Source organism: Tenrec ecaudatus, chromosome 2 (genome assembly GCF_050624435.1).
Source record: "Tenrec ecaudatus isolate mTenEca1 chromosome 2, mTenEca1.hap1, whole genome shotgun sequence".
NCBI classification, from domain to species: domain Eukaryota; kingdom Metazoa; phylum Chordata; class Mammalia; order Afrosoricida; family Tenrecidae; genus Tenrec; species Tenrec ecaudatus.
The window spans coordinates 125,973,778-126,000,003 of record NC_134531.1 but is presented as its reverse complement, the minus strand read 5'-3'; the positions used below and the strand labels follow the sequence as shown (position 1 = coordinate 126,000,003).

Sequence of the window (26,226 nt, the reverse complement as noted above, 5' to 3'; positions counted from 1 at the left end):
TAAAAAACTAGGGAGAATCTAGGGATCTCTATTTTTAAGGGGTTTGATATGTGAAGAGAAGACATCAAGATTCTGAGACATGAGTTTTCTTGGCTCCTGATGATTTTCCGAGTTAGACTGCCATTATATGCCGTCTTCTGTTAAAATGGCATGAGTCACTCTTCCTTCTAATTAAAGAGTTTCCATCATCAAACATGCACTGAGATACTACATAGAAACAAAAATTTCCCTTAAGTTATTGTGCAGAGGAGGACTAATATAAGTGACTGACTCACTAGACGCCTGGCATTCTAACGAGCAACATTTAGGACTTTTGAGATGGACGTGGAGAGTGCTGGAGCCCCAGTTTTCCTAAGGAACGGCTTGGTATCCAAAGGAGCTTGATGACATGATGGGTTATGATCTGGGTCGCTAACCACAGGGCAGCAGTTTGAACCACCAGTGGCTCCGGCGGAGAAAGGTGAGATGGTTTTGCTCCCATGCGGATTTATAGCCTCAAGAGCCCTATAGAGTCTCACTCTGAGCTGGAATCTGCTCGTGGCCATGGATTTGGTTTACTGGCTTACTCGATAACCACTCTCAGAGAAAGTGAGCTTTCCTCCCTGATTCAGAAGACCATGCCTGGGAGATCTTCATCTTCGGATTTAGGCAGTGGCTTACTTGACCAATGAATACACCACAAGGAGGAATGAACATTGCAACATTTTCTCCAACTAAGAAAGCCCTGATTCATGTGTTGGTGTATTGCCCATGGACGGTGTCCATTTCCCCACCTAATTCTATAGCTGTGTGTGTTTTTGTATAGAGACGAGATATTACAGGATGAATGTAATTCAAATCTTCATCCCCCTGCGTATTGATTTTCAGTGAACACCCAAAGCTGCCGCATAGGCAGAGAGGCCCTTTTGTGTGAATTCTGCTTCACAGAATGCCTCTCTATCTTGTGGCTCAGCTCTCTACTCACACATCCATCTGTCTGTCCAACTTTAATCTATGGACTGAAAACTTCCTTTGTGGACAAGTTTGCTCTTGTAGGGATTTTCTTTTCTCATGGGACTCTTCTGTTCCTTTCTTTTAACGTTTTATTTCATGTATGCATAAAAGACCAAACAGGTTATTTAAAGAAGTAGTTAGCATACTTATTTTGTGAGATTTTCTAGACAGTTTGGCTGAAACTGTACCGTATATACGTGCGTATAAGCCGAGTTTTCAGCACGTTGTTTACGCTGAGAAAGCCCCTCGGCTTATATTCGAGCGAGGGCCCCACTCCCCTGTTCTCCGGTACAGCTAAGGCTTTTCTCCTTTCCAAGCTCTTGTTGACGTCATATTGTGTTTGTTGACCCCCTTTTCCACTTACAGAGCTAGTTTACTGTTTTTCTTTGAAATGAATATTCAAAAACATTTAACCTCAATTGATGTCATTTTTATTGGTATCTATTTTTATTTTGAAATTTACCAGTAGCTGCTGCATTTCCCATCCTAGGCTTCTACTCGAATCAATAACTTTCCCAGATTTTTGTCATAAAATTAGGTGCCTTGGCTCATGTGCTGGTCGGTATATACTTGAGCATACACGGTAGTTGAAAAGCGTGCCACAGTTTCTGTGTCCGTAACATGTTGATAGTTGATGGTGCAGTCATAAATTCGCGGAGTCTGCCTCATTGCAACCATGGTGGATCAAATATAACATGCCATCAATTATTGGATTCATTCCAGGTTTTAAATGTTAAAAGGTTAAAAACATGCCAACAATAACTTCAAAATGTAGAACTCCAAGATGATAAAATATGAGGATGGTGTGTGGGAAGACACTGTATATACTCGAGTATAAGCCAAGTTTCTCAGCACATTTTTAATGCAGTTTTTGTGGTAAAATTAGGTGCCTCAGCAGATACTGGGTCAGCTTATACTCAAGTATATATGGTAATAGAGTGAGGACTGAAGAGCATTTTTGTAAGCTTTGTCTTCTACTTTTACTCACGGTGAAATAAATAAATATGAGGGTGAAATAGAAGGAAAAGTCGAATGAAAAGATAACAAAAATTCCCACACCTTTTTGAAGCTTCCTCCACTTGAGAGCAATATAAACAATCACAGCAGACAGCGGTCCCCCTGGTTGATCATTTACCTGGCCAACCCTGTCGGAGTCCGGCTGTGCTCCCGAGGATTTTCAAAGGCGGCTTTTAAAAGCAGGTGACCAACTCTCTCTTCAGAGGTATCTGTGGGTGAACTTGACTTGCTGGTCTTTCCGTTAGCAGTCAAGCCTAATTATCTGCACCATCCTGGGGAGCCGGCGTTCTTCTAGTGTCTACTATATGCAGCAGCCCTGGTGCTGTAGTGGATTATGTGTTGGACTACTAGCGACAAGGTTACCAGTTTGAAACCATCATGGCTCCCTGGGAGAGAGATGATGCTCTCTACTCTCATAAGGATTTTCAGTCTCGGAAACCCTCTGCAGCAGTGCTCCTCTGTCCTATGGGGTCGCCATGAGTCAGAATGGACTCAATGGCTGGGAGGTGGCAATCCATAGATAGTGCTTCAGGGGGGTTTTCTCAGTGAGTTCTCACGTCTAAACCTAAGATGAAGTTCTAGTAATCTGATTTTACAGGTAGAAAACAGACCCAGGGAAAACTTTCCTTTTAGAAAAACAATGCATTTTTATTTAAAGCCAGGGTTAGGATTTGAATTGAGGCCACTTGACAACCAGCGCCAGTGTTCTTTCTGACAGCACTGCTATCTTCGTGAGGATGAACATCCATACTCATTCCCCACTACGCTTGACTCCTTAAAGGAGAAGTTCCTTTGCACACCTTAGGTAGAGAACTCAAGCTCACAGCCTGCGGGTTGGCGGGGATCTGTCTCAGTTGTGCTTTTCCATATAGCTGTCCTCGGAGCGCACAGTGTTAATCAGAGACGTTTCTATTTGCTTTCATCTGCAGTCGCAGCACTTTTAGCATTGTTTACGTATTTCTTCCCCATGACAGTGAAACAATAAACTCCAGGGAAATATTTTGCCTTTTGAAAAGTAAACTGTGGAAAGACAACATGAACACTCAGCCTGTGGACGCACCCCTCTCACCAGCATACCTCCCCCTGCACATGCCCAGTACTAGGAATTGCTGAGTCTTCTTAAAGCAAAACACATCTATCAGTATCAAGCCAAACATTCAAAATGGACACCTAACCCAGGCAGACAAAGGCCCTCTTGGTGTATGCGCATTTCTGACTTGCAGATTGGTTTTACAGAAGACGCTCCTGGCCCCAAATTACCATGAGTGACTGACAAGCAAAACAAGTGACCATAGATTCAATGTGGAAAAGAGCATAAAGTCTGGAACAACGACCACTGCCAAATAGGTCAAGGGGCCCCGTAGTGCCCTGAAAAAGACGAGGGCAGGAGGTCCCACCTAAAGGGTCCGTGTGGGAGGCCGCTAGACAGACTGGACCCTTGTGTCATGAAGAAAACAGCTCCTTCCATAGGTAATAGTTTTGAATTAAGACAATTTTGTCTCCATGGTCTTGTCAATAATCTCCCTCTCAAGGGCCAGCCAAGCAAACATATCCGAGGACACTCCCTGCTTGTTCCTAGAGTGTCCCCTGGGCTCCCCCTCCCCAAACAGTCCCTGTGCCTCATTCTGCAAGGTGCAATCAGGCAATGAAATAATTGCACCCTCTGAGACTTCATGTGTCAAGAAAAGGAAAATCAATTTCTGTCACCCAAAGATCTATCACTCCAGGAGGCCACTAAAAACTCTTGGCAAGACTGAGACACTGGAGTATTTAAAGGTACTTTTTACAAGAAAAAAGACACAAATTGGGAGTCAACTGTAACCAATTCTTTAAGAATCTATATGAGGGCAGAGGGCAACTAAAATAAACTGAGGGAGGAATTTCCCCTGTACTATCCTTTATAGAGGTATTTACTAAAGAAACCAAAGCAGAACACAAGCAAGTGCCTGCTGGATGTAGAAGAACCCGCATGTGCTGAATCCATTAGAAAAGTGTTCAATAACAGTCTTTCTTGCAAAAATATTAGCCTTGTACCGGTTCCAAGTCCAGCATCTCCACAGGTGATCTCTTGCATAAGTGGCCGCGGCGGATGTCAGATGGCTGAACAGAGTTCGAAGTTCTAATGGGCTTCTGCAATTTCCACTTGGGTAGGAATGCTGTCTGCAGCTCCACTGCCCCGCTGAAAACTGTACATTAGGTCATTATAAATGCTGATCAGCTTAAAAGAACAACCCGAAGACTGATATCAGCATGAAGCAAACGCTTGACACGGCTCTTCAAAAGTGTCACTGATTTCCGCCTTTCCCTTTAGTCTGGCCAAGTAAGCCACAGGATCACCCAGCAGGTCCAGAAAGGGCATTTTCTTTTGTTCTGTCCCAGTAGCTTCAATATTATGAAAAACCTGCTGTGAGAGTTGAATGAAGAAACTGGCATAGGTAAGCAACGTTTCCTAAGACAGCGTTCCAAAGCCCAGCAGTTTATGTAGAGTCTCAGAACAGCAAGGCCACCCCTCTTTCTTGGCTTTGCTGTGCTCCCCCTCCACCAAGAGCGCAAGCGAGCTGTCCCGGATGGGGAGCAGACATCCTCCGTTAGGCTGTACATGGGCAAATGAAATTAGTGCCACAACTAGATTAGTTAGGCAATTTGGGAAGACGTCAAATTCTGTTTTAAACTAAAAGTGACTTGTGAAGATTAAAACCCAACTCTATGACGGCTTTATCCACCGCCACCAGGGCTCTTTTGATAACGACGAGCAGTGATCATACCTCCAGTCATTAGAAAGGCCTTTGTCCCTTTGCCAGTACAGTAAACTGCGCAAAAGCCAGAATTAATATAATGTGGAAACCTATCAGGGAAGGAAAACACATTTTCCACAAACAGAGAGTGATTAAAAAGTGGTACGTTGCGCCCTGTCAATGTTGGAAAGCTTTTGAGATTTGGGGAAGCAAGGCTGTCTTGTTGAGTTCTGATTCTCACAGATTTCAGTGTATAAACAAAAACCAGGCATCTTCAGATAATGCCTGTTGACTTTAGGGTCACTTGTAGACCGAGCAGGTTGTAGGGCTGGGAGCTGGTAGGTGCGGTATCTTGAAGACAGCAGCTTTTTGTGCAGTGGCGGGGCGGGAAAGAGAGGCAGGCCCTCCAGGGCTGGACAGGCACCGTGGTGGCTGCAACACTGTGTTCGAGCACAGGAACCGTGGGTGAAGATTGTGCAGGGCCAGGTTGTGTTTTGTTCTGTTGCGCGGACTCGATGGCACCTAACAACAACAAAGCTTTTTGCAAATTTATTTTAAAATTTATCTATTAAAAATTTAAAATATTCTTCCTGCTTTTCTTTCTTCACGTCAAGAAATGTCAGAGTTGCACACTTCTATGAGTCACACCCGTATTTTAACGATGAGCATGTGCTGTTAGATAACACACAGTAAACTAGCGTACTTAGGCTGTGTGAATGCCCTGTGCACATTGACAGGGTTCGGGAGAAAATGGAATCGATTCCTGAAGCCAGAGGAACGAAGTCAAAATCCAGTCCTCGCTTGCATTAGATATTAGCCCATGCACACAAACCAGTTTTCATTGTTCAATCTGCTCATCTGTACAATGGTGGTAAGAAGTGAGAAATCAGTATAATGATATATAAAAAGCAACCTCACGGCGCTTGCCACAGAGGAAATATACATGCACACAGCCACACATACACGTGTGCGCACATTTTTGGTGCCGTTGAGGTCACAGAAGAAACACGGCCAGGTGCTGCCTCATCCTGGTAGTCGCTGCTCTACTTGCACCAGTGTGGTGATCACTGTGCCAATTCATGTCCTTGCCGGTCTTCCTCTCTCTTTGTTGATCATCTACTGGCTGTACAAAGTATCGTGTCCTTTCCCAGGGACTAGGCTCTCCTGTTAACATGTCCAAAGTGCAAGAGAGGAGGCCCTACTTTCCTTGCATCTAAGGAGCATTCTGGTTGTACTTCCACACGTCCACCAATTCAGATGTTTGTTCTTTCAGCAGCCTGTGATATTTTCACCAACAGAGTGAGGGAGAAAATATAATCTAGTCCTGGAGCCATGGGAACGAACTTGAAATCCATTCTTTGCTTTGATTAGACATTATTCAAATGCATAAATTCTTCTCTGGTTTTCATTATTCAGTGCCCATTTTCATATGCACATGAAAAACTGGAAATATCATGGCTTAGGTCAAGTGCACCTGAATCCTTCACATGATACCTTTGTTTTCTAGCATAACAATGAGGTAGATTTGCCCAGTGAAATGTTGTGCAGTTTCTTGACTGTTGCTTCCATGAGCATTGATTCTGGCGTCAAGCAGAATGAAATCATGTTTTCCATGATGCTGTCTACTGGTCCGGTAGAGAGGACTTCTGTGTTCTTGACACAGAATTGCACTCCATACTGAAAGCCAGAGTCCTTGCTCTTCAGAAAACAGTGCTTCAAGTCCTCTTCACGTTCAGAAAATAAGTGTGTGTCATCTGCCTAAAAGGCCTTCCTCCAATCCTGAGGCCCATTCTCCTGCATATATTTCAGCTTCTCGGATTATTTACTCAGCATACAGATTGAATAAAGAGGAGGAAAGGGTACAACCGGAAACACACCTTTCTTGATTTAAAAACCACACAACAGCCCTTTGTTTTGTGCCAACAATTGCCTCTTGATCCACAGACAAGTTCCACACGAGCACCTTTAAACCCCAAACAAACAAACTCACTGCCATTGAGTTGATTCTGACTCACAGTTACCCTAGGGAGAACTGCTTCCAAGACTGTAACCTTTTATTGGAGTGAAATCCTCTCATTCCCCTGTGGATCAGCTGGTGGTTTTAAACTGCTGACCTTGCAGCTAGCAGCCCAATACATAACCACGATGCCCCTGGCACAATGAAGTGTTCTGGAATTACGATGCTGTTCAATGTTATCCATTGTTTGTCATGATCAGTGCAGTGAATGCCTCTGCATCGTCCATAAAACACAAGAAAACATCTTTCTGGCATATTCTTTGCTTTCAGCCACGATCCACATGGCGTCAGCAAGGATACCCTCCTTTTCATATCCTCTCCTGAATGCTGCTCGGATTCCTGTAGCTCCAGCAAAATTTTAGTTGCATGTGAAATCAATGCTATTGTTCAGTAATTTCCTTATTCTGTTGGGTCATCTTTCTTTGGAAAGGGCACAAACATGGATGTCTTTCAGTTGGCTGTCCAGGGAGTTGTCTTCCATGATCTCGGCACATGCTAGTAAGTGCTTCCAGCACTATATCAGTATATAGGCATCAATGTGTGTGTGTATGTGTGCATTTGTGTGGGGTGTTATTGTAGTACAAATAAACTGTACTGGCTAACATGACTCCCACCAAATAAAGACTGGTATTCGTAAATCTACTTTTAAAACTTGAGATGGCTATCCTTGAAAAATCATACTATCTTGTCGAAAACACAATTTATTGACACCAGGAAAGTTTATGAAGTCAAAGGGGTGTGGTTAAATGCATATGAAACTATTTTCTTTGCCACAAACAAATACAACTGAATCTATGTTAATGCAGCGGTGAGTTGTTTGTCTTTATATAAAAGATGGAGATTGGCATGTTGTGGTTCTACTTTAAAAATAATTTACACTTACTTATTCTCCTTAAAAGGAGAAAGTGAAATGTTTTACTCACACTTAATGTGATCTTTATAAATCACTTAGTAATGTGAGGATTCTCTAATGTAAAAGTCATCTTCTTATTATGCCTGCTCATTTTTGTTTATTTATTTTTTTCAAAATCATTTTACTGAGAGCTGACCCAGGTAGCACACCATTCCGTAGTCCCATCACATCCATCAGTATGGCACCATTGCAACCAGAGCCAGTTTCAAACCCTTTTCTTCCTTCTTCAACGATTTAATATCCGCTCCCCTTTACCACTCACTCACCCCTACTTCCCTCACCACACCCCCAGGAACCCTTATTTTAACTGTTGTTTCTATAGGTTCGTCAGTCCTGGGTTTCATATAATGAAAAACAGAAAAACATAAAACAAAGATTCACGAAGGCTATCTACAATGCCAAAATATATCAGACCTCAATATGGAAAGAAACCCCCCCCCGAAAATATTACAATCCTGATCAAGCCCAATGGGCATCAGAGGGGGATCAAGGTTTTAACCACTTGATTAGGTTTATCGTTTTGATCTCCTATATTCATTCTCCAATACTTTCTGTTTGATAACTAGTTTATTCTCACCTTTCAATTGTGGCTAGAGGGAAATCACCAGAGGCTTACGTCCTGTGTAGATCTTCCATTCTCATCGAGCCTTCTGTAAGCCTGAATCTCACAATGTTAGCTCTGATACTATTCCGGAACTCCTTTGGCTTTGGATTATATAATTTACACTCCTTGGGGAGCGGATGCTGGTGTCCTTATTCCATGTGGACTTAGTTACCATGTCACTTTGGAAACAGGCCTTTATGACCCCAGACACTATTCTATTTGATAGCTGGGCACCATCTAAGTTTTTCACCACACTTTGCTTAGCACCCATATCTTCTGAGTTTGTAATGCTTAACAAAAAATTCTTAACTTTGGGTTCCAGAAAGGATATCATTTTTCACTTTTACAAAAATATATTTATTATAAAAATCTAGAAAACCACAAAAGAGAAAGTAAAACTCTTCTGTAATTCCACCTTGAGTGATAACGACTATAAACACACAATTTTTATATTATTTTTCTTCTTTTGCCATCTCTCTCATTTATTTCAGTCCAAAATTCAAAATTAGTAATAAATTATAGGAGTAGTTTTATAACATAGATTTTTTAAAATCTAACAAGGATTTCCCATAAAATTCTACTATAAGGAAATACCTCCACTTACTTCTCTAATTAAAGATCTTGGGAATATTTACTGTATATAGTCGTGCATAAGCCGAGTTTTTCAGCACATTTTCTAATGCAGTTTTTGTGGTAAAATTAGGTGCCTTGGCTGATATTCAAGTTGGACATACGGTATATTATCAGAATTTTTCCCCCGATTAAAAGAGTACTAAAATAAATATCATTGCACATAGATCTTTGGATACATTTTAATTATGTTTTCCACTTGGATTTAATGGAGCCATAAAGTAATACATGAATGGAATGCATGGAACGCCCAGGGACCATGTTAAAACTCGTTCATACCTGGCCATAGCAACCTGCGTAGTGAATAAGGCTCGGGAAATCCTTGGAGCAACTCAGTTCTGCAATGGCTTCCGTCTCACTCACCATCCAGCGAACACACTCCAACTGACCATTCTAGATTCGAGAAGAAAGAGAAGTTCAAGATTACTCTGGTTGAAAACATTCGTCAGTGGCAAATTTCCCGAAGGACGAGATCGTCTGAATAGTGGCCCCATCTGGCTTGATTTATTCAGGCGAAAATGGTGGAGTACTTCAGTACCAGCTAGGAGGTCGATAGTGTGAACGCACCCAAACATGCCGCAGAAGATCTGTCGAGGGATCTTCCCTGAAAGGTGACCACCCTGAAGACCTCTCTGCGCACATTGGGTCTCCATGGGTCAGAATGGACTCAGAGGCAACTAACAACATTAGCCTTTTTGGCCTATGGTTTTGCCTTTAAATCAAGTGAAGACTTTCACTCAAGTGCATTTTACTAATTATTTTTAAATCCGTTTTTAATGTAGAGTTTGATTACTTTTCAGAATATGAATCCAACTGAAACTCACTGCCATTGGGTTGATTTGACATAGCAAGCCTACAGAAGAGGGAAGAACTGCCCTGTGGGTTCCTGAGACTGTAACTCTTAATGGGAACAGAGAGCCTCATCTTTCTCCCAGGGAGTGGCTGGTAGTTTTGAACTGCTGACTCTGGTTAGCAGCACAATTCCTCACAGGGCACCACCAGGGCTCCTGTGACAAATGTGTGCGCTCTGGTCATTACTGCTACAATCAAGCTTTTGAACATTCCCCTTACTTATAGTTTTCCTTTACTCCTTTTCTCTCGTCCACTTCACCTCTGCCTCAAATAAGCACTGATATTTATGTCTATTAAAAATGTTGGACACTTTTGTGGCTAGCTCCTTTCAGTCAACATAACGTCTTTGAGAGCCATCCAAACTACTACTAGTAAGTTTTTTTTTAAATTTCTGAGAAGCAGTCCATTATATGAATACATCACAATTTACTTATCCACTTGGGAGAGGTAAATAAAGTCACCGTGAATACTCATGTATGTGTCTTTTTCGTGAATGTGTGCTTTCATTTTTCTTGAGTAAGTACGGAGGGGTGGAAGTCCTGGCTTTTCCGCTCGGTACATATGTAACATTAGAAGGAACTGCCCAGCTGCTTTCCAAGGTGGTTGATCATTTTACATCAATACCAGAAAAATATGAGCATATCAGTTGCTCTAGATGCAAGCCAACCCAACGCATAGTCAGTCAATTAGTATTCTTCACTGAGGGTTCATACAATAGACCAGTAATTTTGAACGGCTAAATAAAATGTTATAGAGTCAATACATTTCATTTGTGGAGTGAAAATTTCATTCAGTGGCCCTGTGATTATATGAATGAGTAAAATACAGTTTTAAATGGCATACATTATTATGAAAGCATCATTTGTCATTGGTGTAATGATGAGAAGAGAAAATGTGCCCAATTCTCAAACTTTCTGGGAAACCACAACATGATTCCCAGATAGGTCAAGAGGGGCAGTAAAGTCAAAGTGGGCAGAATGAACTGGAGTAGGGTTTTCTGACAGCCTTTGTGAGGCTTTTGTAAGACTAGCTATTCCTCTCTTGATTTTTTGAAATTTAAACTGTTTTCCCATCTTTAAGCATTTGCTGAGATGTGAACGCTTTCAGGCATTATCATATGTATGTGAAAATTACAAAGAGTGATCAAGATATGTAAACAGCAATCACGACAGAGGCAGCTTGGGTTCTAGTAGGTTGCCCCTACAATTTAAAGATCATCACTACATATATAATCTAGTGATCACAATCCAAAATTTAAATGGACTTGATTCCTTAATCTATGGCTTAGTTACAAGATGTTAGGCAAGATGATTCATCTCTGATGCTGAATTAGCTCATCTGTGAATTATCTGGCATAATATTAATTACCTCATGAAGTGACCATGAAGATTAAGTGAGACAAAGCAGCTAAATTTACTAAGCACACGCTGTGTGTTACCTAACATTCTTTGAACGCTCTCTTTGATCCTCAAAATAACTCTTGAATCTAAAGGACGCCTTCTATTGCCTTCCTGCGTTGGCCCCTGTGGAATCACAGCGCAGCAGAAAAGAGCTAGCGGGGCATGGAGCCAGGGAGGCTTCGGTGAAGGCAGCATGTGAGCTAGGATAACAGGATGATTTCAGAGCACTGGACTTTCGAGCAGGCAAGCTTACTCCAAAAGGAAGGCAAAGGAGGTGACCTGCTCATTTGTCCTACCTGGACGGGAGGGTTCCCGTCGTCAATTCCTAGCTGTCCACATGCAGCTGTCCTCCTCTCCGATGGCTCACCCAGCATAAGGGGATGTATGCTGAACAGCTTCTAGGCGCCCCGTTGTTCCCTGCGCTGCCCTGTTGTCTACCCTGATCTGGGTGGACTGCTTCCCTTAGTCTGTGGTTTCTGACTGTGTTTGGCTAATGAGAAGCAGCAGCAGGAAATAGCAATGAGAAGCCGAGTTTTGTCTTCTTCACTATGAACCTGTCATTCATTGGTTGAATTCCTTGATCAATCACAGAGCAAAAAAGGCAACCAGTCCATAAACTCTCCCTCTGAGGTTCTTGGAAACATTTCTTCTCCAGCTCCGTCAGGTTTAAGGGTGATGGCAGTTCCTGGGCTGGCTCTGGTTGCAGAGCACTGAGCTATCCTGCCATGGGTCCCCACTCTCGTCCGCCCTCATGGGTGGATCCTTTCACTACAGGCTCTTCTTAACTTGCTTAATTGGCACATGCAAAGTGAGTACTAGCTTTCAAAAAAAGTCACTCATGACATTGTGTTTGCTTCCTCTGATGGGAAAATGAGAATCAGTCACTGAGAATCTGCTCGCAAGACAGTTCACATGTACTCTCGTTTACACAGAAATATGAAGCAATATTTCTGATTTTAGGAATTTGAGTCTTCTCTCTTGCTTTTGTGATAAGTCTAGCTAAACGTTCATCAACTGTGTTGATTCTTTCAAGAGCCAACTTGGATTTTGCGGATTTTCTTATTATTTCAGTTCTGGTCTTTGTTATTTCATTCTTTCTGCTTGCTTTTAATTTAGTTTTCTCTTCTTTTTCTAGGTTCTTAACCTGGAAGGCTAGGTTATTGATTTAAGATCATTTTCTTTTTTTACATCCATATACAACTATAAATTTCTCTCAAAGCACTGCTTAAATTTTTAATCTGTATATTCTATTTCATTCATCTCTTTATTTTATTTTTTGCCCAATTTCTCTTGTATTTATTCATTAACCCTTTATTTAGGGAAAAACCTTTTTGTTTGCACAGCCTTTGAGATTTTCTCAATCACTTTCTATTACTATTTTCTGGCTAGTTCCCATTGTGGTCAGTGAACATAGCTGGTACTATTTTAATTCTTTCCAATTTACAGACACTGGCTTTCTGACCTGAGCTATTTATGATGTTCCACATGCACGTGAGAAGAATGGGTATTCTGTTGCTGGGTGGAGTGCTTTTCAAGCTCTTAGCAAGTCGTGTTGGTTTGTTGAGTTGTACATGGAGACAGCATTTAAATAAATAAAATGTCAATATAAAGACAGATGGAAACCTTGTATAACTATCATGCAAAAATAGTTATTCAGGATGGTGCAGAACTGGGCGGTGTTGCCTTCTGCTGTGCAGAGGGTTGCTAGGGATCTGAACTGCTGTGGGCACGTAACAACAACAACAATGACTTTTCATAATAGAAGTATGAAGACAAAAAAGTTTTATTTAACTCTAGTGGGAAAATTCTTCCCGATGAGTCTGACATATTTTTTAAAGAAGTGTACTATCAAGAGGGTTTATATTTTAATTCATGTTATCATCAGATTTATACTTTCCACTTAGGTTTAATTGGAAGGACTGGAAAAAAAATGAAACAAACATATGTTATTCAGTTCCAGATTGGTTTACCTATTGCTGTCCAGTCACTGTCAACTCATAGTGACCCTATAGGACAAAGTAGAACTGTTCACTAGGGTTTCTGAGCCTCATTGCCCTGCCAAGGAGTGACTTGTAGGTTTGAACCTCTGACCTTGGGGTTAACAGTCCTATGTTTACCTACTAAATAATTTCCTGTGCTAGACTTTATAAAGAAGATTCTCTCATCTCCTTTTAGAAATCTTTCTCTCTGATATGTCGTTTAATTATTCCCAAATGACTCTCAATAATACCTTGCACTTTCAGAGTATCTAATACTGGGCCAACAAGTCAATAAATTCTTCGTCAGATCCAAGAACTGAAAATCATATCAGTGGGTGCCCACCTTCCTGATACGATCACTGAAGCCTAACGTGTGCATAAACAAATGTGGTGAAGAAAACTAATGGTGCCCAGCTATCAAAAGATATAGCATCTGGGGTCTTAAAGGCTTGAAGATAAACAAGCGGCCATCTAGCTGAGAAGCATCAAAGCCCACATGGAAGAAGCACACCAGCCTGTCTTACCAAGAGGTGTAGAAGGGACCAGTTATCAGACACCAAAGAACTAAAAATCATATCAGTGGGTGCCCACTTTCCTGATACGATCAATGAAGCCTAACGTGTGCATAAACAAATGCGGTGAAGAAACCTAATGGTGCCCAGCTATCAAAAGATAAATCGTCTGGGGTCTTGGAGGCTCGAAGATAAACAAGTGGCCATCTAGTTCAGAAGCAACAAAACCCACATGGAAGAAACGCACCAGCCTGTGTGACATGAGCTGTCGAAGGGATTAGGTATCAAGCATCAAGGAACAAAAAATCATATTATTGTAAATGTGGGTGAGTGCAGAGTGGAGACTCAAAGCCCATCGGTAGCCAACCAGACACCCCCTTAATGAAGGGTTGTGGGAAGGAGATGAGTCAGTCAGGTGCAGGGCAGCAACGATGAAACATAACTTTAGTTCTTAAATATTTCCTGCCCTCCACTAGCATGATCCCAATTCTACCTTACAAATCCCGCTAGACCAGAGGATGTACATTGCTATAGAAAGCAACTAGAAACACAGGGAATCCAGGAAAGATGACTCCTCCAGGACCAGCGGTGAGAGTGGCAATGCCTGGCGGGTAGAGAGAATGAGGGGTAGAAAGGGGGAACTGATGACAAGAATCTACGTATAGCCTGCTCCTTGGGGGATGGACAGCAGAGAAGAGGGGTGGGGGAAGACATTGGACAGTGGAACATATGACAAAATTATAATAATTTACAAATTATAAAGGGTTCATGAGGTGGGGGAGTGGGGAGGGAGGGGGAAATTGAGCAGTCGATATTAAGGGCTTAAGTAGAAGGCACATGTTTTGAGACTGATGATGGCAATAAATATACATATGTGCTTGACACAATGGATGTATATATAGACAGTGATAAGAATTGAATGAGCCCCTAATAAAATGATTAAAGAAATTCTTTGTCTAACTAGCAAGTGCTAGTTATGTTCCCTTTAAGGAAGTCAAGAATGAAAAGAATTGTTCTTAAACCTGATTATAACTTCAAAGCGTCTTTCTCAGGTAACCGTTTTATTTGGTACCTTATCTCTTAGTCCGTTTCCTGTCAGGGTTCATATTATCTGAGTAACCACCTCCCAACTTTAGCAAGTCGGTGTGTACGTAATGACAGCAGGGCTGTGCTTAATGAGATAGAACTCTACCAGTTAGTTACTGGTGTTCAAAAGGATGTCATAAAACAAAAGACCGATAACTCCTTAGGATTCTCTGAACTCCAGCAATGCCCATCAGAATTTACTGAATGGACTCAGGCAAGAAAAGTTTCAGGGCAGATTTCTAAAGGAGGAGGTATTTATTTTAAAATACCTATACGAATTGCTGTTTAAAATTAAATAGAAATATAGAAAAACCCCTACTCTTGAAATCATTGTTGAGAAGTTAATTATGAAAAACCTGACATACCAAATCTGAAAAAGGTAAAAGCTTTTGAGTCTTAAGAATTTGATATGTAATAAAACAATAAAAATATTCTATGTAAATTTACCCTCTGATTGATTCTATGTTGGCAATGCTATAATGAGTTGACAAACTTGAGAAGGAATTAATCCAACACAGACACCAGCTAGGGCAGAGCTTAACTGACCCATCGGGCATCCAAGTCTTTATAGCAGCAGACGGTCACCTCGTCTTCATGGCAGTGGGTTTGAATTGCTGACCTTCAGTAAGCAGCTGAGTGCTTAAACTGCTATGCCACAAGGTCTCAGGGATGCCACTGAAGTTTATATAGAGGGACAGCTGAATATCTATCAAGTTTCTTAAGTGCCATCCGATTCAGAGATTCGTATCAAGCCCTGTTGTCATCGTTATGTGCTATAGAATCAACTCCAACTCACATCCTATACGTATATGACAATGTAGAACCACCTCTAAAAGACCGCCCAGGTTATACCCCTTACACGAGCAAAATCACCAGGTCTTTTCAAATCCCATGGAGTGGCTGGTGTGTGTGAGCCACTGACCTTGAGTTAACAGCCGGATGTTTAATCATTGTCCCACCAGGGCTTCTTAAGTACTAAAACCCCCAAATCCAACCCAGTGCTCACCAGCTGATTTCTACTCATATTGCCCCAACAGGAGAGAAGCGAATCATCCCATAGGTTTCCAGGACTGTCATCTTTATGGAAGCAGACTGGCCGATGGGTTTGAATTGCGGACCTTTTGGTGTATAGCTAAGTATGTAACTATGTCGCCACTGGGACACCTAATACAAACACTCTTCTCACAAGCAGACCCAAATCCTGTCTTCCCACTGGATTAGACCTGTATGTGCATAATTTATTAAACTACCTGCCTCATCCACCAGATTATCAGTTCCTCAGGAAGGACTATGTGTTGTTTAAATTTGCATTGCTAGTGTCTCACACAGCACCTGCTAGACTCTGTATAGGTTGTTGAACTAACAGGCAGTCCCCAGCTCATGATGGGAGTCTCTTCCAACTCCTATGTAAGTTCGGGCATAGATTAGAATATAGAAAATCCCTGAGTTACATATGTCAGACTAGGGACAACTCCAATTTTCCCTTTAAACCAGATGTGTCTTAGTCAATGGAGTGAAGATCGGATCATACCCAACACTGTACACTTAGACAAATTTGGCAACAACAACAACAAACCCAGGTAAAGCCCAGGGATGAGAGACTTGGACAAGGCGTAGCGAGTCCTTTCAGGAGCCAGATGCATGAGACTGGAATATTGGCTGGACTGTAGGCGAGTGACACATGCTCAAATCAGTGCAGTTGGCTGCCATGTTTGCATGGGGTAACTCCGGACAGTGTTCGACACGAGGGCAAGGGGACTGAGCTCCCCCTCGTGGTAGATTAATCAACCATTCGAAGACCACGAAGTCAGCATTTCCACCAGGGGAAAGTTTGGAGGGTCCAGAAGGAAGGAGGAACGATAACAGAAACACTTGGAAAAGGCAGAATAAATGATGGGGCATTGAGGGGACTGCAAAGGATGATTTGAAAGAAATGTATATGCCCCGTGGGGTTTCCAAGGTTTCTAAATGTATATGAATTTTAAACAAAATATCGAAAGTTAAAAAATATTAATTGCTATTGATTGCTTCTGCACGATGGAAGGTACGTTTCTAGCCAAGCTTCAACTCCTGTTTTTCCAAGTTCCAGAGAGCTCTCCTGTTCACCCCGACTGTTTTTGAGTCTGTCTGGTGATGTTTCCTCGGCCATGACTGACCCGGACAGAACCAGCGTGAAGCCCGACAGACTCTTCTTAAAGACCCTCTTAGGAAAAGATCTGGAAAAGACCTAAAGACGCATACCTCCTTTTTTCATTACTCTTGTCTATTTTATCAATATTTTAATAAATCATAATGTTGAAAATTTTGGGGTAAATATCTGAGAATAACATCAGCAAATTATGCACTACAGCACTATATTTTATATCTTATAGTACATATTATTAATGATAAGATTTTAAAACATAGAAGTATGAACTGCAGCTCATCATAACTTGAATACCTTAGAAATCAAGAACTACCTGTATACTGAGCCTTAATTTATCATAGCATCTTTCAAATATGATTATCTTCTGGATCATAGATTCTTACTTTAGCTGAAAAATGATCTTCTACACTATTTATAAAATCATAACCTCCTTTAAAAAAATAAAATAGAAAATAACTTTTAAATATATCCAAACTCTACTGAATGGCAAATGGATTAAGGACATAAAAAATTAAAGTTATAAAAATATAGATGACGATTTTTAAAAATGTAACATTCTCTAAAGAATTCACAAGTAGATTTTTTTAGTTTGCTAGTCTCCCCACTTAAAAATCCATTTATAAGAATTATAATCATGAACTTTCAGAAGGCACAATTATTACATAAAGTGAAGTGCACAATATATTCCTCTGGACTACACTTTGGCTTCCTAATGACTGAATTCTATACCAAGGTGCCAAAGATTGTAAAAGTAATTTGAGTGTATTAGCTAAGTTCACAGTGATGTGTTATATTTTACAGAGGCACTTACTGCAGTGCTTGAAAAGCCCATGTTTTCCTGTACAAGGGTTTCTAGATTTTAACACTGGCATTAATTTAACACTCCCCCACTGGCATGAATACGAGGGGACTTCAAGGAATTTGTGGAAACACTATGTTCACTGCATCGCTCTTCACAATAGCAAAAAGATGGAATCAATCTCAGTGCCCATCAGTGGAAGAATGAATAAATAAATGTTGGCACATACATACAATGAAATACTACAGAAAGTTAGAGAGTAACTTCGACCTGTGAAACACCTCATAATATGTGTGAGCCTGGACAATATCATGCTACACGAAATCAGTCCATTACAAAAGGACATACATTGCATATGATCACGCTCGTAATTCAAGAAAACTTTCGCTCTAAAACTTTCCTTGCCGGTTATCAAGGTGAGAGGGGGAGGGAATGAGAGCAGACGTGCTAACTTGGGTACAAAGGAAGCGATATACAGCGAGCCGGAGGTGGCAGACCATGACGGAGGCATGGGAAGACACCAAGAAGAGTCCAGGCGTTAGAGGCGACAGGGGCAAGCGCTGTTCTGTACACTCAACAGTGCTGATCTGCACATAGAAGCATGGAGACAGGTGTGACAGATGTGTATTTGCACACGGGCATCTACTTTTGCTGGAAATAAATCCACGAATGTGGAGCGCACACAGGAGGAAAAACTATGAAAACCTCTTAAACATAGCCAAATGCCTTGAGGGGATGAGTCCTTAGACTGGGGTCATAGTCTCTGGAGACACGGGGGTCAATCGGCACAGCACAGGCCATAAAGACATTCTACAACCCGCTTTACAGCAGCCCTGGTTACGCACAGGGATGCTAACCACTATGTCAGCAGTTCAAAACCAGGAGCAGCACCACGGGAGAAAGATGGGGTTGTCTACTCTACTCAGGAGGTCCCGCCTCAGACACCCGCAGGAGCAGCTCGACCCTGCCCTACAGAGTAACCGTGAGTCAGAATCACCTTGATGGCAGTGCGTTTGGTTTTGGTATCTCCTAATTTGGTAAGTAAACACCGAGGTCTTAAAACCTCTGAAGTAAGTATGATGCAAATATTGGTCTCTTCCTGTCTGGAGAAAAGAAGAGTGGAGAAACTGAGGAAGCATGGAAACATTAATCCAACAGACTAATGGACAACTTGAACCCCACTCGCCACAACGCAGAGCAGAAGGGCCACACTGTGCCTGCTTACCACAACAACGTGCTCTGGAAAGAATCACCTTGCAAGATCTTGGGGATAGTGGAGAAAAACATGGAACACAATTCAAAATCATTTAAAAACAGACAGACAAACCAGATATATGACAGAGACTGGTATAACCCAGGACATTTTGGCCTTTAGTCACCCTTCAGATCTGAAATTGAACTTGCACAGTGGCTCAGTTTCCAGCCAAGCAATATATTGGTCTGCATAAGGAACGATAATACAAAGGGGTACACACGCCCGAGAATATAATTTGAGATCAAAAGGACAAAGTTCAGAATGGTCAGAAAAGAAGGAGGAATGGAAATGGGAGCATAGTGTGGAATTAAAATAAATATGTCACATTGCGGAGAATGAAATTAATGATATGAAACAAAATGTACATGACTTGTTGACTGGAAAACAGATCTGCTTTGTAAACATTCATTCAATTCACAATTAGGAATTTTCTTTTAATATATAATTAAAATGAACTTCATGGAAAAATTTTATTCCCTTTCATTTCATTTCCCACAGATTTTTGAACACCTCCCCCCCCCGCCCCTACCACCACCACCTTTATGTGCTGTTCTGGCAAAACACTGTGCTCTGCAAGATGTAAACACAAACTGGGCCACATATTCTAACTACTCCAGATCCTGCAGACACTTAAATCTTACAGGCACTCGTAATGAAAGACTCCTTAATTATCTGAATTATTTTCAATTGCGATCATCCCTTAAATTACACCTTTTCCTCATTTGTCTCTGACAGACACAGGTATGACGAAGATTCTAAATTCCAGTCACCATGAAGAGCAAAAGTTCTTAGAACCACAACGAATCATTTTATTTTCCCTTTATTAATTGATTTGAAGTTTATTGTATCTATTGGCTAATAAACTGAAATACACCCTCCAAGGAGCCCTAGTGGCCTGGAGGGTTACAGGTTGGGCTGACAGGGTCGGATCAAAGCCATTAGCCGCCCTGTGGAAGATCCCCACAGCGGCAGTCACTGAGACTTGCCATCGACTCCATAGCACTGAGTAGGATACGCTCTAATTTTCAAAACCATTAACAACAAAGACTATTCCTCTCTTAACTGTGATCTGTTCATGCGCTGCTTACTTCTCTCCCTGTTCTAGCATTTCAGTTCAGTGGGGATCTTGAAAGCACAGAGAGGCGACTTTCGGAAGCCGAGCGCCCGGCTCCCACCCCTCACCTTGATGGCCAGGCCAGCTGGAGTCAGCTTCTCGATGTTTCGCTCATTGAGACAGTCCTCTCCCATCAGAGACGTGAGGTGCTGCAGACAGTCCGCGTGGCCCCGGGATGCGGCAATGTGCAACAGATTGTTGCCCCTGTCGTCGTGAATTTTGTCCAGATTGTCAGCAGCTAAATGTGGCTACACAAACAGTAACAGTAGAAAACTAGTCAGTAAATCAGAATGCTACGCGGGGAGTGGGGAGTGGGGAGTGGGGATGTGGGATGGCTTTTGCTCTGGTCATTGGGAAGAAGAGATGAGGCTGCAGAAACAGGGATCTAAGAAACCAGTGTTCCTTACTACTGGTTTCTAATTTCCTATTATACTTTTTTCATATATAATATTTAGAACCTACGTTCTCAGTTGCCAAGTCTCCATGTAAGACACAGTGATAGGAGAGGCTAGAGCCAATGAGCGTGTTCCAGCTGCCTTTAAGTAACAGCGGCGACATTTCCACTCAGTGACAGGTTCCTCAAGCAAGCTTCTCTGCTGACCACTGAAGCCTTGCGGGGTCCAGGATTGCTTTAATCCCTGTTGTAGATTTGTTGAGTGAATAAGCTCAGAACTCTGGTTTGCAATGGAGAACTGACTGACTTCAAACCACACGATGCCTGCAGATACTGGTGCTTCTGGAGGGTCTCTAGGCTTTTTCATCCCCAAACTCATTCCCCAAGGTGTCTGCAGGTTACCAAACCTTTGATTTTCCAGTGTCACCAACTTCTAACCTAAAGGTGGTGATTTGAACTTACCCCGTGGCACCGTGGGAAGTCTAGCGATCTCCTTGTGGGAAGATTGTAGCCAAGAAACCCCCCAGTGAAGTGCTACCCCATAACATTTTACATATTACATACATTGCTGTATGCTGGAAGTGACTCCACAGCAATGGGTGGAGACGTGTAGTTACTTGAGCTAGAACTGGTTCATAGGTGTTATTGGGTAAACTGGGAGGTGTTACTATTGGACAACAGGGAACAAAGAACAACAACAGAGAGCTGAGAGCTAGAGAGCCACAGACAGGAAGAACAAGAAAGAAGGGAAAGGGCATTTTTAGGGTAAAGTGGAAATTTTAAAAATCAGTTTATTATTAACACTCTTCCATCATATGTCCTATTGACGCTATGAGAGTTGTGATAACGGACTGAGCTCATCTACATTTATCTAGAGGTGGCCCCAGGTAACTAGCTAAGAAACGGTCATTTTCTTGAATGGGGCTTTAGTTAACATTGTAGTATCAACCCGGGTTTGGTACTGCTTGATCCAAGCATGGAAGCCAGAAAATAACAAGGTAGGCAGATGGTCTGCAACTCCTGTTTGAGTCTAAGCTTAACAGGTTTTTCTTACATCATGTAAATCTGTGTCTAGAGTCTTTGAAAGAGATTCTTCATGCTCCCTAGACATTCGGAGCTGGAACGCCATGTGGGTCAGAGGGCAATCAAGCTCTAGGGTAAGTTTCTATCTGCAAATGATTTTCAAACATCCTGGTCCAAGTCCTCTGAATAATAAGCAGGATAAAACAGAAGATCCTCTGTCTGAAGATCTGGCAGGGTTACCATCAGCAAGCAACTGACAACCGAGTGAGAGAGTTGGGAACAATTGGCAAAGCCAAAAAGAAAGACATTAAGATTCAAGTTGTTTTAGACTGTGTCCTCATCGCAGTTGAATTCGTGTAAAGCTAAAATAAAAACAGCACTCCCACTCCAGACATTTGTCTTTCCTAGGTTAATATCTTTCTTCTTCTTCTTTCTTTTTAACTCAAAAAGGCTCACCCGTCAACTAAAGCTGCAAGTGAAGATGAAATGGAGCAAGAACCAGAGCAAGCGCATCATCGTTCTGGGACTGATAAATGGTGTGTCGAAAGAGAGTGTCTACATTAGTCACGTGCAGACAGAACGAGAGCGTACTCACCAGGAGAGAGATCTGTCCTTCCTTCACAATGTTCAAGATGCTTTTTGCTTTTTTTGCATATTCACTCCTTTCTTCTGGGCCTTGGGGGCAAGTCCAGCTCAAGCCACCGATCTGCTCTTCTGGTTTGGCTTCTGCAGCCGAAGCCTGCAGATGGAAGGCCCGGTGCTGGCAGTCTGGCTTTGCCTTCTCGACTTTTCGGCTCTGAGGTTCACTGAAGGAACTGTGTAGGAAGTCCTTGCTCTGGCTTTCAGGCTGGTGTGTGGCGGCCCCTGGAACCAGAGGGGGCGCGCTCTGCGGCTCTTCGGTGGGCAGCCTGTGCTTGTCCTGCAGGAGAGAGGCTGCCTTTCTCAAGTGAGGGCTTTGCACGGGGGAAAGAACACAAAATGGCGTCAGGTTGCACGCTGGGGGCTCAGCATTTGCCGGAGGATAGGCTTTTCCAGAAAGGCCGTTGAGAGTTGTGCCCAAGCCCAGAATCCGTTTTTCTGAAGTGACCTTGGTAAACGAGGCAAGCTGCTGACCGGATTTAATGTAAGGCACATCCAGAATCTCATCCATGTCCAGGTCATAATGCTCCAGTTCACCCAGCAAAGTGCTGGGCTCCGTGCCCTTCCCTGGAGCCCCACCTTCTCCCTCTCCAGGGCTGAGTGCCTCAGGCTGGAGGGCCGGCTCAGAGTCATCCCCTTTCCGGCAGTCCGCCTTCTGGCTCTTCTGGTCCTCGTTCTCACTGCTCTCCAGAGTCTCTGGCTGATGTTTCAGTGGGGAAACCCGCTTCACCGGACGGAACTTGCTGTACACATCTGCAATTCCCGTGGGCTTCTGTGTGTTTGTAATGAGAGTGGAGACACCACAATTCCAGCTAGAGCTAGAAACTAACAACAACAACAACAGATTAAAAGAGAAGAGCATGACAGTGAAATGCTGAACAAATCCTGGTCTTAGCCAACTCGAGTCATGGTCACATTAAATTCTTGTGTAAAAGGAATGAATTAGAGAGAACTTATATCCACAAAGCAAATAATTCATAATCACCACTGTAATACAATGAATTAAAAAAATTAAGGCATATTAGTCAAAAATTAAAGCAGAACAAAAGAGAAAGCTAGAGAAAAATAGACCCACATATTTAGGCTTATTCCCTGGACATATCCCCTGCCTCGGCAGTATTTCACACTAACTACATGTGTACTCTAACAGAGTTAGAGGGTGTGACTCTTTATGTTAAACTTCTGGACCAAGTTAATTAGGGAGCTAAGGAGCGTGTGTGCATCTACCTTCCATGTTACATGTACCTTTAAGAAGTCTCACAGAGAAAAGGGGAGGCATTACTCAAAACCGGCCAGACTCAACTGTGACCTACTGGGTGACCATTAGATGTGGCTTAGGGGAAGAAGAGGGGCATCTCAGTGTCCTGTTAAACAGAGGCATCAAGCTGCTGCCTGGCACTACCAACACTTCACTACAGCGCATGTTCTTCGGGATGGAACACAGTCCTCCATTGTTGGGGAAGTTGGAACATACATAAACATATTAATAACAGGAAAAAGAAGTGAGTTGGAAGGACGTGTTAAAAATGAAGGTGGGACAGCAGTCTGGGTTTTCTCATTACTGTGCAAAGTTTAGATGAAGGCCATGGGTTGGTTGGAATTTAAGTGTCTGGTTGTGATGGAGTGGAAAGTGAAACAGTTAGACACATCTGGAGGTGGAAGATTAGAACCAGGCCCAGTTCCAGTGAGCTTCATGTGAGGGGCCACTTGTGCCTTCTCTCATGGACAAGCAGGTAGAGAAACCAGTCTTCCTCAACCATCATGACACTGCTGCCACTCTGGGACAGCCTCTGCCCCCCATAATCAGTCACCTGATGAGCCAGCCCACTTGGAAATCAGCAGGCCACTGATGGATGGATTTGCTCTCCTTTTCCACTTAGCTTGTAATTTCCCCTATAAAAAGGGGAAGATTCTGGAACATACCCTCCAATGAGACCTTTTATCTATTTTCTTCCTCTGGAACAGGAGCAGGTGGGAAGCATTTAAACTGAGCGCATGTATATGCATGTGCTTTGGGAAAATAATTTAAGAACTAATGTATCATTGCTGCTACACTGCACTCTGACTGGTTCGTCACCTCCCCATAGCCCTTCTGCAAGGGGATGTCCAATTTCCCACAGATGGGCCCTGGGTCCCCATTCTGCACTCCCCCTCATCCACAATGCTATGATTTTTTGTGTGTGTGCAATTTTCCTCTGGTTCTTGAATGCTTCCTCCCCCCTACATGATTCCAATTCTACCTTTCATAACTGGCTGAACTGGAAGATGTACACTGGCACAGATGGGAACTGGAAATACGGGGACTCCAGGACAGATGAGCCCTTCAGGAACAGTGGTGAGAGTGTCGATATCAGGAAGGTGGAGGGAGGGTGAGGGAGAAAGGGTAAACAGATGACAAGGTCTACATGTAACCTCCTCCCTGGCCAGCGGACAGCAGCAGAGAACTAGGTGAGGGAGATGTCGGATGGTATAAGATATGAGAAAACAATAATTATAAATTATCAAGGGTTCAGGGGGAGGGGGAGGAAAAATGAGGAGCTGATACAAAGGGCTCAAGTAGAGAGCAGGTATTTTGGGAATGATGATGGCAATAGATGTATGAATGTGCTGGACACACATGATGTATGTACAGATTGTAAAAAGGGTTGTATGAGCCCCTAATAAAATGATGATAAATAAATAAATAAATAATTTTTAAAAAAGAACTAATGTATACTTGGGTCTGTAATTTCTGCAACAGTCACTAGATTCCTGGGGTTAAAAGTGGCATGTGCTGTGTTTAAAGTTCCCTAAATGTGGACCATTGGTGATTCTTTCTCCTGCTGGGAACGTGTCCTAATGGGGTTCGGTGAAGCACTGGAATCAAATTAGATGGAGAGGCACTGCGCTCTGTGGATGAGCCAGCACTTCTCCCGAGACCAGTGATTTGCCGTACGGTTTTAGAGGCTCTGCAGTCAACTGTCCACCTCGGAGGCCCTTTTGGTTCTGGTGTTTAAGAGTCTAAGAAGCGATTACTATGAGTTCTGGAGAGAGGACTGGAGTCGCTCTACTAAGGAAAAAGTGGAACAGGAGAATGTTCTGGAGTTGAGCTGTTAACCACAGGCTCAGCAGTTGGAAACCAGCAGCCACTCCTCCGGAGAAAGATGAGGTTTTCCACTGCCACGCACAGTGACAGCTTCAGGAGCCCACAGGGGCAGTTAGTGCTACTCTGTCCTGGAGGGTCGCGTGCCGTCAGGATGGACTCGATGGCTGGGAGTTTGGTTTGAGGTTTTGGCTTCTTCCCTTATATTGGTTTGAGCTCTTCATTGGGCAGTGTTTGGCACAGAGCAGACAGTTAATAAATGCTAATGTGAAGGGGCCTCAAAAAGGTCATGGAAAAATGAGAAGGAAAGATAATAGAACTTTTGGAAGGCTCTTTGGATTTAAAGCTGAATCTCACTTAGCAACAGAACAAAACAAAACATTAGGTCTTTAAAAAAATGCCCATATTGCACCCTTCTCAGGGATTTATAAATTAATTTCATAAGGAACAAAAGTCCTGCTAATAACCTCAGCAGGGGTGGTTATCTCCAAGACCTGAATTTCTCAAAGTTGCTTATGAAACATAAATTTGCAAAGGCAAAGATGAATTCTAATGGGTCCATTATACATTTAAAAGTTTTCCTAGCTTTTATACGTGTTTCTATCCCTAAAACTGTAAAGCTCGTGAAAATGTGCTTAATGTGTGTCAGAAATTTCTGCCAAGTGTTTCTGTCCTCTTTACAAGGACACATGGTTACTTACTTATTTAAAGTAGCAAAGAGATAGTGGTCACAGGGTTTGTAATGGAGAAGCATGCCTTTAATTCTACTCATCAATTTTCTGAAGATTTCCAAATAGAGTATGAAACCTTTCTATATTTCAGAGTCAGTTGTGAGATACATGCTCATTAGTAGGTATGGTTTGCTAATATTTTGCCAATTACCCTGATTTCATCAGAACTTCTTGGAAATGTGCACCTCAGGACTCAATAAAAAATGTGAAGGTACATGACTCAGTGGGTTGATACAACGGATGCACTGTACCAATATATTTATGTATTGTATAAGGTCATGGGTTCAAAGGGCTACTCTTTTATG

At 42.4% G+C, this 26,226-nt stretch overlaps 1 protein-coding gene across 1 annotated transcript in view; it reads right to left on the bottom strand.

The window, feature by feature from the left end:
• SNCAIP (synuclein alpha interacting protein) overlaps positions 1–26,226 on the bottom strand; it is a 115,391-nt gene that overhangs the window by 35,599 nt on the left and 53,566 nt on the right. Inside the window, exons 4-6 of the mRNA XM_075543093.1 lie at positions 22,065–22,933; positions 20,121–20,300; positions 9,189–9,302 (exon numbers count right to left, since the gene is read on the bottom strand). Of these exons, the coding sequence (XP_075399208.1) occupies positions 9,189–9,302; positions 20,121–20,300; positions 22,065–22,933 (1,163 nt within the window). The remainder of the gene's footprint in view (positions 1–9,188; positions 9,303–20,120; positions 20,301–22,064; positions 22,934–26,226) is intronic.